Source organism: Apus apus, chromosome 2 (assembly GCF_020740795.1).
Source record: "Apus apus isolate bApuApu2 chromosome 2, bApuApu2.pri.cur, whole genome shotgun sequence".
In the NCBI taxonomy this organism is placed as follows: Eukaryota; Metazoa; Chordata; class Aves; order Apodiformes; family Apodidae; genus Apus; species Apus apus.
In genome coordinates, this window is record NC_067283.1 from 92,426,942 (window position 1) to 92,439,798 (window position 12,857).

At 35.9% G+C, this 12,857-nt stretch overlaps 1 protein-coding gene across 8 annotated transcripts in view; it reads right to left on the reverse strand.

The window, feature by feature from the left end:
• The window catches only part of ANKS6 (ankyrin repeat and sterile alpha motif domain containing 6), a 41,815-nt gene that overhangs the window by 13,382 nt on the left and 15,576 nt on the right, over window positions 1-12,857 (reverse strand). For all 8 annotated transcript variants that reach the window (XR_007888494.1, XR_007888495.1, XR_007888496.1 and 5 more), the window contains exons 5-11: window positions 12,304-12,410; window positions 10,777-10,925; window positions 7,407-7,617; window positions 6,757-6,806; window positions 5,502-5,705; window positions 4,075-4,240; window positions 3,229-3,398 (exon numbers count right to left, since the gene is read on the reverse strand). Coding sequence is in view for 5 of the 8 variants with exons in the window: in XM_051609237.1 (XP_051465197.1) it covers window positions 3,229-3,398; window positions 4,075-4,240; window positions 5,502-5,705; window positions 6,757-6,806; window positions 7,407-7,617; window positions 10,777-10,925; window positions 12,304-12,410 (1,057 nt within the window). In the remaining 3 variants the exon portion in view is untranslated. The remainder of the gene's footprint in view (window positions 1-3,228; window positions 3,399-4,074; window positions 4,241-5,501; window positions 5,706-6,756; window positions 6,807-7,406; window positions 7,618-10,776; window positions 10,926-12,303; window positions 12,411-12,857) is intronic.

Sequence of the window (12,857 nt, forward strand, 5' to 3'; positions counted from 1 at the left end):
ATTCATCAAGAAAAATACATTTATTAAGTCGCTAATTTTGGAATAAGAAATTTATTTCATATAAGGCAATACTATATATAAGCAGTACAATTATTATTTCTTTAAAAGTTGAAATTATTTTTTTCTCTGAAAACAAGTCTTCTTCATTTAGGGATTGAATTAAATCCTAACACCTCAATTAAAGCTTTTCAAAGTACATCAGATGCTCATTTAAAGCACCACTTTGTGCTGGGTTAACCAAAAATAAACTAGATTTTGGGTGCATTTAAACCCCTTGCTGCACTGAAATGAAAGTCTCCGGTCAATCCTTACATTTGTTGTTACTTGTTATTAAGTAATTTAAAATTTCTTCAGTATTTTGCAAATATTTAATATATTCGGAGGCACAGAAAACAGGAAAAGAGATTAATTAAAAATGAAGATCAATAATATATGTTTGTGTAGCAATCAGTTCTGAAACAATCTAATGCACCTCAATTCAGAAATTCCTCAATCTAACTATCACTTCATGCATTTCAATGTTTGCATTATGTGACCTAAAAAGAAGTCTAAGTTCTTTTCTCCTGGATTCCTGAATTCAGAGCTTAACTTAAAATACCTTTTGTTAGTCAGACTGCTACAGGAAAAACATAAGAAAAAAGCTGAGTTGGGTAACAAGGCAAGAAGGGAGAATGACAGCTGTTTCTGCTTCTCTACTATTTAGCTTCTGTGGTATCGCATAAATGGAACTCTTCTGGTTAATGAAAAGGATGCAGATTAAAAAGATGTAAACTAATCTGACTGATAACATTCTTTGATTACTCTATCCTATGCCAGAATGCACCACCTCCTTAGCCCTGCATCTGAAATGAGTAGAAGTAATGTAGCATGATGCATTTGAGAGGACTCAGAAGAGCATTGTGCATTTATTTTTATTTTTTATCCCTTACTACATTACCAACTTTCCCTGCATCCTGTTATTGGCCATTTGTGTTTCAGAATGGTCTTTCATCTCTAGCACATTGTCTGGATTTATTCAAATGACATCCTCCTGTAAATTACTATTCAGGTTTTACTTTTCTTCCTTTAAGGCTTGTACAATGCTCTCCCCCCACATGGATAGTTTTAACAAAATTGATCAGTGTTAACATTGCTGCAGTTTTAGATCAGCTATTTCCAAGTTCAGACTGCATGATCATGGCAGGAGCGCACAAGCATTTCCATAATGGATATAGAAATAACATTTTCAGCATTTATGTTGTTGATTACAACAACAAAGTAGGCTGTTTGAACTTCTGCATCCAATGTGGATCCCTATGTGATTGTGTACTCCCAGCTGACACCGATGTACCCAAAATCACCTCAGATTTGTGATACGTGAAAGAAGTACACTGATTACATGTTTTGTTATTGGTAAGCAAAGAGCAGTGAAAGATTTGTTGCCGTTCCAATACACTGGCATAAAAGATTTATAAATCTTTTCAACAGTATGATGAACTCCATTACCAGAAGATGATCTGAAGGGCAATTCACCTCACTACTTCTTTATTCCCTAATGTTGTCCACTGTCAGTGGGAATAAAACATCTTAGTGGCAACAGTGTTGTAACAACAGACCTGGAGATTTGCAGCTCAAAGCTCACAGGCACAGGTATTATCTCTTAATAGGCTAACTAAAGTAACTGAAGAAAACTAAGATTTTTGGGAGCACAAAAGCTTCTGAAATTTATTCCAAGATAAAAACAAGCTGAGAGGAACTGCTGAGAGTTTAATTAGAAATATATTGGTCTGATCACCTCTGAAAGAAAAAGCATTTGGCAGCTGTTTAGTAGAGGATACTTTAATGAGGGAAGAGGATAATAAAGAGGCTTTGTCTACAGGAAAGAAAGAGACAGATCACTTATAACTCAGGGAGTAGTTATGTGGAACAGAAAGGGAGGAAAGATCATGATGTGCCAGACAACCAGCACAAGTCCACAGCTTCTGAGGGTCTTGCAGAGTTAAAAATTTTAGCTCCCAATCCCATCTTTGAAAAACAACCAGTAGTCCTTTCAGGATCAGAACTCATAGATCAGAGACAAAGCAACCACTCCTGCAATCTTTTTTGGAATTGGTAGTGGCATGCTTTTCTTTTTCTGACTTTCGTCCACCAGAAATTCCAGTTAAATCACAAAAAAACTTTGTAACTTCATTTATCACTGATATTTACTGATCTAATATGCATATTGCTAAATATTGCAATATAAGGCATGACAGAACAAGAAAGCAAATGTAATATTTTATACTATGGCCAGTTTTGTTTCTTCAGGCAAAACTTCATGAAGTACATGATTAAAAGACACAAAGAAAACAAAACAATGCAAAATGAGCTGTTTGGAGATTACACAAGCAGTAAGTTGAGAAATTTTGCTCTTGGTCATGATGTCTAGCATTTTCAGAATACCAGACATTAGAACTGAAACCCTGAATTATAGGCTTTTTTTTTTCTTCTCTGAAATGTAATGTTTTGCTGTGTGAATAAATCCATCTATTTCACAATAGTGTATCAGATCTTCTGTTATGATGCTGCTAATTTGTCTCTGTAAATTTTGAAGATTTAAATCCTTAAAAATTTTGTAAAAAGCAGTTAACAGTTTTGAAGTACATGCACAAAAACAGGCAGGTCATGAGGATAAAGCTATTTCAGGAAATTGATAGGTAAGTCAGCACAGATAATACAGCCTGCACTCAGGAGCAAAATCTGACTTGGATAATTACAAATTTATGTTCATACTGTTTAAAAACACCTGGTGGAGCAGACTGGATAGACATACTGTTGTGGTGCTCAGATCCTGGTAGAAACTATCTCATGTCCTGCACTCAGGTTCTGCCTTTGAAGGAAAACTAGCTATGCCACTTCAAAGTAAAGCCCAGGAATACCTAACAAATGCTGGACTCAGTCAGGGCCATAGAAAGAAATAATGAGAAACCAAAACAACAGTGAAGACCTACCCTAAGTATTACATTTGTTGTTTTTAAAACAGAACAAAATTAATAATGCAAAATGGTAGTTTACTATTAGGTCTGATCTTTTGAAGACTTGTACTTAAAAGGAAGATTTGTAGAGCTGAAAAGTTTTCACTACTATAACAGCTGTTCATTTGCTTTAGGCTGTGCAATGCCAAGCTATTACATTTTATCAACTATTCATGACTGAGACAACCTATTAAAATTGGTCCATTTGGAATTACACAAATTTACATCTCTGTACCTTTACAACATGTCCATTGCCAACAGTTTGAGCACACTGCAAATCAGACAGAGTGGATGAAGGAGTTGACTGGACTGGACTATGCTGTTGGCTTGGTTTCTGTTCAGGTAAGCCTGCTGCTTTTCTTCTTTGGGCTGCAATCTGGGACAAAACATTATCTGCACTGCCACCTAAGAAAAAAGTAAATAAAAACAGAGTCAAGGAAGCCATAATTTAAAAATCTTTGTTAATTCTCAGTTCACCTCTCTTCACCATTTACTTTCTTCTAAAAACTGACTGGATGAAGTAAGACCAAGAATTGTAAGGTTCACACTTGTTCCACAGTCTTCAGGAAAGGGAACAAAAAAAATCAGCCACAGGAGAAGAGAGAAACCAGCCTTGTCTGTACAGACACAGAGCTGACTTTCATACTTTTTTGGATATAGGTTTCATGAGCTGCTTCACCGTATTTTCTTTACCCTGCCAGATACAATGCTTGCAGTTTGTTTTCAATTCAAAACTGATTTTTATTTTAAATAAAAAGCAAGAAAAAGAAACAGCTCTATGAAATATATGTTGCAATGAACAAGCATCCATCTGATCCATTGTGGGTGTACTCAATAAACAGTTTTTCTGAGACAGGGGCTAACCTACAAGACTTCTCCAAGAGATGTGAGGCTTTTGTTCCCTTATGTAGGTATCCAAACTTCAATACTGTTCCAACAAAAATTACAGAAGTTTTGCTTATACAGCAGTAGGAGCTCTCAGAAAACACTTGGTATCTTCTACCATCATTACAAACACTATTTTTTTAGCTAAACAAGATTTGAATTACTTTCTTTATTGACAATAAAAGCAGTATGGTACCCGATCTGTTGTGCAATTCTCCTCCATGTCTGTTAATTCCCGAAATGTTATTAGATCCACCAGATGAATGGGGAGAATGGTTGAAGTTGTTGGAATTTGAAGGAGACGCAGGTCTTCTTGCAAACGCTGGTAATTTGACTGGTCTAGTACCTTTGCTAACAGATGTCTGGAAAAAATAAAGAAAAATAATTTTCATCACTCTTATTTGAGCAAATGATCAAACTTCAACTGTTTCCTTACATGTCATAAGTTCTGAAACTTCCATAAAAAAATATCAGAAATATATTTTTTACATACACAAATATATTGAATACATACTATACAAATATATATATATATATATATTTGATATATAGATTTAATGAAATAAATTACACTGCAATAAAGGATTAATTCTCCTTAACCTTTGGCCAACATAAAATGAGCATACGCAACACACCTGAGGTATGATATACACAATATTACAAGCGTTGCAGAGCAGGGGAAGGGAGGAGAGGAAACAAATCAGATTGGAAATTTCTCTACCCAAAACCCTGCTTTTGTCTCTCCCACCTTACAAAATAGGTACCACCTACTTCTCAGCCACTAGATCCCTGTTTCTTACTAAGCTTCAACAAGTGACAGGAACTTTCTCTCTTTTCACTTAAAAAAGGAAGACAGGAACAACTCCTTCTAAAATGTCTTCATTGTCCCATTTCTAGAACTGATATGAAATATAGTTCTGGACTAGTAAAATGAAGTCCTCTTTACACTTGGCTATTAGAGCCTAAAGTCAGGGGCATAGGCACTTCCCCTTTTTCTCCTACTATCTAAGCAAAGGTTGTTGAGATTGTTTTTGCTTCCTGTCACAAGTTTTGAATTTTCACTAAAAACTTCGTAGAATCATGCAAGCTCCTTCTATTAAAAAATTGAGTTTATCCAGACTTTTTTCTGTTTCCACAGTACATGCACTTTTAGGCTGTATGCCTTCAAACCCACTTGATCACTAATTGCAACAATCTGATCTATTGCGAATATTTCAGTATGTAGTGTCTGATATTTATGCCCTGACTCCGAGTTCCCAAAAATTGAGAAACTTTCATTCTTATATCCTGCCCTTAGTCTTCTTCCAAACCAGAGCAGTTTCCACCACACTCCAATGACTGCACCTACTTGGGCAACCAAAATAAACAGGTGGAACCACCAGCCACTTCAGTAGTCTGCAGCAAATTTGTTACGCCAAACTCTACTCTGGTTAACAACAAACAAGTTGTTTCATTTAATATAAAACTTCTGTTCCATTTATATTTCTTCCATAGAGAAGCGTAAAGGACAAACCATGACTGAGACAGTGGGTTTGAAGTAATTTCCAATCAGAAAAACAGTGTGGCTCAGTCAGCACAGCCTGGACATAACACACTATTTTTGTACACATTTTGTTTGCTTACTATATCAGAGTTCCCACTGCTGTTAAAATCGTGCTTGATCGCTCTCTGTGGCCAGGCAGTTCTCATCAGTTCAGTTTTGCCATCTTTGCTGATTTGTGTCCGGTCAGAATTCCAAAGCTCAAAACTTGAGGGTGGTAAGAAAGGGGGTATCACTGCTTTCAGTTTATCGCTGGGCAGTCTGGTAAATGGAGCACTACTTCTTAACTGGGAAAGGGAAACGAAAAAGAAAAGGAAAAGTCTCCTCTTAAGAAAGATTACTGAGATCTGACAACGTAGTTTCAAAATTATAAGTTAAATTTAAAAATGGAGACAAATGCATTTTGAAACGTGATACAACAGAAATAAGAACACAAAAGTCGTAGTCATGAAGATGTACAAAACAGAGCAACAGAGAGGATCCAACAGACATTTTGGCACCCATCCATACGCTCATTCATGTAACACATCTAATATAGTTCATTAAGTGGCAGAAACTGTCTCTTCCTTCAGTGGGCTGCATATTGCTTCAAGCTGATTTTAACAGGAATAATAACAATTAATTTCCAAAGAAACATCGAAGTAGTTATATTTCCAGATACAATACCCTGTATTTCCAGATAGGGCATCAGGACACAGTGAACAACTGCCTGCTTCTGCTGTATGTGTTCTCCAGAAAGGAAAAAACAATACAACTGGTTTGGTTCCCTAAAGTTCTCTCAGTAACATAAATAACTACTCAATCTTTCGATCTTCTTCAAAAAGAACATAAAGGATAATCAACCAAATTTAATGACATCTCCACAGAGTAAGCTGTAGGGGAATTTAAAGCTACAGCATAACAAAAGAAGAAATTGAATAATACAAATGACCATCTAGTCCCAAATATTTGATGGTTGCCTCTATCAGCGATTTCTCACTTTCACCTTGTACTGTGTTCCACCTGTGTTTTCCTTACAGCATACTGCTTGTCAACAACTAATCAGCTGTTCCATCTATTTAACTCATTCATTGCTGATTATACAAACGTATAGGTAACTCTTGAAAAAAAAGTCAGTACTTGTTAACACCTTCCATACCACACTACTTGCAGCACTTCCTACTCTTAGGAACTACTGATGTATCACAGTCAGTACTTGTCAGTTCCTGTTTAGTGTCTATCAACAAATGACAGCTCTCTTTCTAATGGTGACTTGGATAGTAAGAAAAAATATAAAAGTGATGACAGCTGCATGACCTTCTGAGTAGGGCTGAACACACCAAAAACCTTACAACATACCATGGTTGTCAATAATTCATCATCCTTTCCTCCTTTTGCAGTGCTTACCCCTGAAAAATATAGAAACGATGTTTCAGTGTTGGCACAGTCCTGTTTTTATTCTCAAGGATAGCTTATTGTTTTTGAACACTCAACAGCTTTACTCTCACTAAGCACATGGAACCAAAATTTCCAGTGACAGTGTTATGCACCTAAACGAAATTAATACAATAGTCTTATTTCACATCAAAAACTGTAGGCATTTTGCATGGAGAGCTGCACAATTTCAGTAGATGTGCTTTGCAATCTGGGCTTTTCTAATCTCTCTTCCTTCTCAGAATTATTTAATTTTTGTTGAAACAAATTTGTTTTCATTACAAAAATAGTAACAATTTTTGAGTGACCCGTCTCTACTGTCCAACTTAATCGTGCTTGCTAAAGAATAGTATTATTGTTGTATTAACATTTTCTTTCTTAAATGATGCAGTGCTCAGCGTTCAACATGATCAACAGTCAGGGGCACAAACATGTCTCTTTCTATAAACGGTAACTGCATTATGTGTCTTCTCAGTTATAGTAAGCTAAATAAAAACTAAACCAATACATTAGAACTAGTATCATCTGGACTATCCCACAAGAGCTCACTTCCCCCAAGACAACTCTGGCTTTACCACTAGCTTTGTTATTTGTAATCCGAGCTGTAGCAGCATCAGCGTTTCCAGAGGTGTCCACATCACTTTGCGAAACTGCTTTTATAGTGGAATTTAATGATGGTTCAGGTTCATCAGGAAAAGGCACAAACTGATTGGAAGGAAATCCATGGCGCAATGTCTGAGTCAACTTCAGCTTGCGGAATCGATTGGACATCCTGCTCCACCAGGACTAGATTGATAATAAGACATAACAATTTAGTTCCAACTAAAAGAAAAAAGAGGAAAAGAAATGTACAATTAATTAATCCTTACTGCAGTGATAAATCTGTCAAGGATTTTTTGAGATAAACTGCAACATCAATGTTATATTGGTTTGCAATTATCAACAGACTCCTCCACCATAATTTATATACGTAAAATTAATCTCTTCCCTTATTTTTCATCTTGCAAATGGCTTACAATATTTTTTTCACACTATCTGGAAAGACAAGGTAGATAAAATTATTAGTGCAATTTAAATGTGAAATTTTCCCAGCTACATAGTAAATATTTAATCTTCCCAATAACTTCCAATTCCACCATCCATTCATACACTCTCTGACAACAACTGACTGTCAGGTATATTTTCTGCTTTTTAGAGGCACATACAGAAGTTATCTGATCTGCATGACAGCCTATCCCTAAAAAAATCAGTGGCAAACTGAAGAGATCTGACAGTATCCCTGTGAAACTAAAGATTCACAATCTATACAGTGCTTCTAAACAGATAACTTAAACCCTGACAGACTTGAAAAACTATAAACTGAAGAAGAACAAGGAAAGGCAGTATCAGCTTTGAAAAAAACACAAACCTCAGGAATGCTACACCTAAAAACTCCATCCATACAGGTATCATATATGTAGAGACCATTACACTAAAAGACCTTCTTTGCACAAAACAGAATTTATCCACTTATTTACAGACTGGCACATTTTTACAGGCAGACAGTGCAAGATGCTTCAAGTACATACCAAGACATTTCCCTAGACTACGAGAGACCTGTAAGGCTATATTAAGAAGACCTGTGCAATCTGTATTAAAGGTTATGTGGCTTGCAGGTAAGTCATACTGTAAATATCTTCTGATTACTTTTTAGTACAGCTTCTGTTTCCCTTTCTGAAACACTTGTAAAAAAATAATAAAGTCATGTAAAAGTGATGATACTTATCAAGGCAGCTTTATGTGATATCTAATACAGATCACACATATTCCTGGTTTACTCTTTATGCTTAGCCATTCCTTCTCACCATACATATTCCCTTCTCTCCATACATATTCCCTTCTCTCCTTGCAATTTCACATTTTTCAACTGCTTACTGATATACATCTTTCCAACTGTCATACAGTAGAACTAAGTAATATAAACTGTAAACTTATTCCTTGCAAATCAATCCTTCTAGCAGATGATCATTAAAGGGATTATAAAACTGCACAGAGCATTAGTAATGGATAGAGTTCTCAGACCTCTGTATCTCTTTAAAGCCATAACTAATAAAGATTTACATTACTTTCAGCAACAAAGACCTGATAGAAAAAAGGCAAGAGACAAATCATTCTGAGAAAGCAATAAAACCCTCATACTTCAGCAGTTATTCACCTTCCAAAAGGAAATGAAAGGGAATAAAACCCAGGCATCTAGTTTTAACCCAGAATACAATTAGAGAGTGCTTGCACAATGCGGTTTGTCTGTTATAGGAAGAAGTTGGCTTCAGTGAACAAAAAGATCACTTTTCAGTTCCTATCTTTGTTACTGTGCCCCACAGTGCTTCTACTTCATTAACATGTGTTCACACCACAAACTAACCCAAAATGGAGTAAGTACAGACATTTATGCTACCACATAAAAAATTACTGCTCTCCAAACAGAAAGGAATGATACCAGAGAGGTTCATCTTGTCCTCTGGTGTTCACAGCATGCTGGTCGGGAATTTCCAGGCTGCTGCTGCAGAAGACTTTGATATTTCCATATACCCTACCACATCACACATAATAGAGAAGCTGGCATAAAGGGCTTTAAACCAGACTGAAGCAGCAGCCAAGTAACAAAAATGCATTTGTGGTTAAAAATAGTGTCTGCCATAAGGCTGAAATCTTGTAGCAAATGAGAGAAGGCATTAGCATCAAAGAACAAAAAAATGGTGTTGCCACTTGAAAAATACCTTAGATAGCTGTAACAACACCAGTATTGAAAGTACAAGGGGAAGAACTGGAAATCTCTGCCCTCAGACATCTTTAATCTAATAAGAAACTCGCTATGATAGTTCACACTGTTCCAATCCTGACATTAAGAATATGACTTGCTGAAGAAGCACAGGCATGAAAAAAGTGAGGAAATAAGAATTTTTGTACATGGAAAAGGCACAGTTTGTTTTTGAGACGACAAAATGGTGAGAAACAAAGTAGTTAATAGTTCCTGTGTGAAAAGGGTAAAGAATGAGACCATGGTTATTAACTGCATAATCAGTAGGTAAAAGAATGGCCTGTGTTACGCAGAAATTACAAATAAAAGAAACAGAACAAAATAAAAAGTCCATTAGCTAATAACAAAAGTGATCAAACAGAAGACACAGAAGTGGTTTTGATTTTTTTTGATCTTCAAAAGCAGTCTATGTATCATCTATTTTAGCATGAATACTGCTAACGGGAGGAAGGTAGGAGTATTTATGTGCATTTGCTTAACTGACTAAGAATCTTTAAATGAGCTTACAAGAATTAAAATGAGACAAGACTGATTAAAATTACCATAGAGTAATTACAAACAACACGACCTCTGAGCAAATATTATCTTCAAGGTAAGTTTAAGAGGATAGAAGCTACAGAAATCAGGCAAAAGGCAAATACATAATCACCTTTACCCCAAAAGAGGAAAAACTGAAAATATACTGGCCAAAAAGCTTAACTTGAAAGGATATCACAAAAAAACATATCTCCATAACATACCAACTCCAATTTCAAAGGAGAAAAAAAAAAAAGCTGTAAATATAGGAAAACATTTCAATTTTGAAGGCAGATTTAAAATTAAGATAATAATCAAAATTTAGTTTCAAACTTATGAACATGGTACCTTCAAGTACTTGATTATGAGAACTACGTCTAGGCACTGAAACACTTTGGTGCAAACTCTTCCTTAAGTTTTCCTTTTGCTTTGCCATCTGAGAAAAAGAAAGCTGAACACATGCCACATTTCCTAAAATCAGAAAGCACTGTCAACGAGAAATTGAGAACCACCACCCTTCAGAAGAAACCCTTACATATTAGATGCACAGTACTTCTTAGCAACAACTTTCTCTGCTTACTACATTACAGGAAACAATACACCAATTATTTATTAGGAGTAAATATATTTACCTTTAGACCTCCTTTGTCATCTGGCAATATTGGGACATTTAAGGATTGTCTACTTCTGGAACAAGGCAAAGATGATCTGTTGTTCAGTTTATTCTTGTCTTTGTCACCTTGCATACATGCTGATGCCAGTAACCGTACAAGCTCTGTGTCTAAAAGAAACCAAATTAAGATGTTTAGTCTGTTTTATTTTCTCAAATCCTGGCTGATATGCTGACACTTTCCCTATAAATCTCTTCTAAGTTGCAGTCTTACCATCACATCTATAAAGGTATTTATCAATATAAAAAACCATGCTATTCAGTTAGAATCAGTTGTGTGACCAAGCGAGCTGCATCCCCTCATGCTTTGTAGAAGTTAAGAACTTATATTGTGGTGCTCCCTTTTCTCACCTGACACAGAAGAGAGCACAGGAAAATGAATGTTCTTTCTTCAAGCGTAGGTTGCAGAAAAGAAGCTGGAAATTAAATCCCAAAGAGAAAGCAGATGTTCAGACTGGACAAGAAAGAGGCTGAAAAGACAGAAAAAATGGTGGACAAAAAAAGTAAGAAAAAAAGAAAGTAAAAGGAATTAAAAAGAACAAGCAATTATGAGATCAGAACAGGAAAGCAAAAAAAAGAATCCAGAAAATCTGTATTTTATACAGAAGTCAGAAAAGAGTTTCAGAAGGGCAGACCAAATTGACCTATATATTCCTTCTGCTGAATAGGTAACAAGACAAACTATCATACAAGAAGTTAGTTTTAAAAAAATTAAAGAAAAAAACCCAACATTCACTGCATTTATTTTCTAAAATATCATACTTTTAGTTATCTACTTTTGACAAAGGAAAGATATCTGCTAGTGACCAAACATACCATAATGAGTAAATACAGAGACAACAAACATTAATTCTGTCAGCAGCGGTATTTTCTGGCTTCAGCTAAAGCAATTCAGGTATCAGGCAAGGTTTACAGTAAAAAATTACACAGGCTAAACAAACCACAACAAAACCTAAATGTGTTTCACTGAAGCCTACCCTAAGCATGCTTTTTCTAAAGCACTCCCACGAAAAACAACCTGAACTCGGAAGTGTGATTTATTTTCAGCCTTCAAAGACCTAATGGGAGGTTCAGCCAGGAATTCACTAGTTTTGTTCTGTTTGCATTCTCTTTGTCCTGTCCCTTTACTGCTGTTTAGAAATTTCTACCTCTGTAGCTCTGTGCAAATGAAACTTCAGAATACCTGGGTCACCACAGTGAAATGCTACTAATCTGCCTCTGTTGACACAAACACCACACACCACATTTTCAAGCATCTTCAAAAACACTGGCAAGAGGAATGAGCAAAATCTGCTGTCACATAAACGTACACACTCATCTATCCAACTAACTCAAACCCCATCATTTTCATGCACAATCTTTTCCTGGTCCAGTACAACACAGATCTTGGAGGCCATTTCCCAGCAGCTTTAACGTACTTTTCTAAATCGAAAGGGATACTTATCTGTTTATGTTGTACATTTCCTCGGTGCTCTTTGAAATAACATACCTGGATCATTCAGGAGCATTATCAGGTCAAAAGCTGTATATCCATTTTTTGCACGAAGATTGACATCAGCTCCTTGATTTAACAAATACTTCACAACATCTTTGTTTCTTTAGGAGAAGAGAAAAAAAGGCATTGCTCATGTTAAAAAAACAAAAAAAAATAAACCCCGTAATACTCTATTTTCATTCTTTTATACAACTACTCCTCAATTAGAGGTCAGTTTGATCTCTCCTGTAACTACCTAAGCCTAAAATTTGTTCACAAGCTATTCCAAAGCTCCCAAGATTACTCTGTCAGTCACTGTTTACTCACTGTGAATTACACTTATCAGCATGCAGAAAGTCATCCTAAAAAAAAATAATTTGGATAGTCAGTTTCTTAAGCTGACAGCTGACTGTTTAGAACTGACTCTGGATTTGTTGCCAAACACCTTCCTAGTGAAAGGCCATTAATGCCTAGAGCAAAAAGCAGTGGGAAAGACAAAGGTCAGTCCAGCAATCCTGGTATGCCATCACTAATACTTCACAAACGTTCATATTCAAAACAGGTCAAAA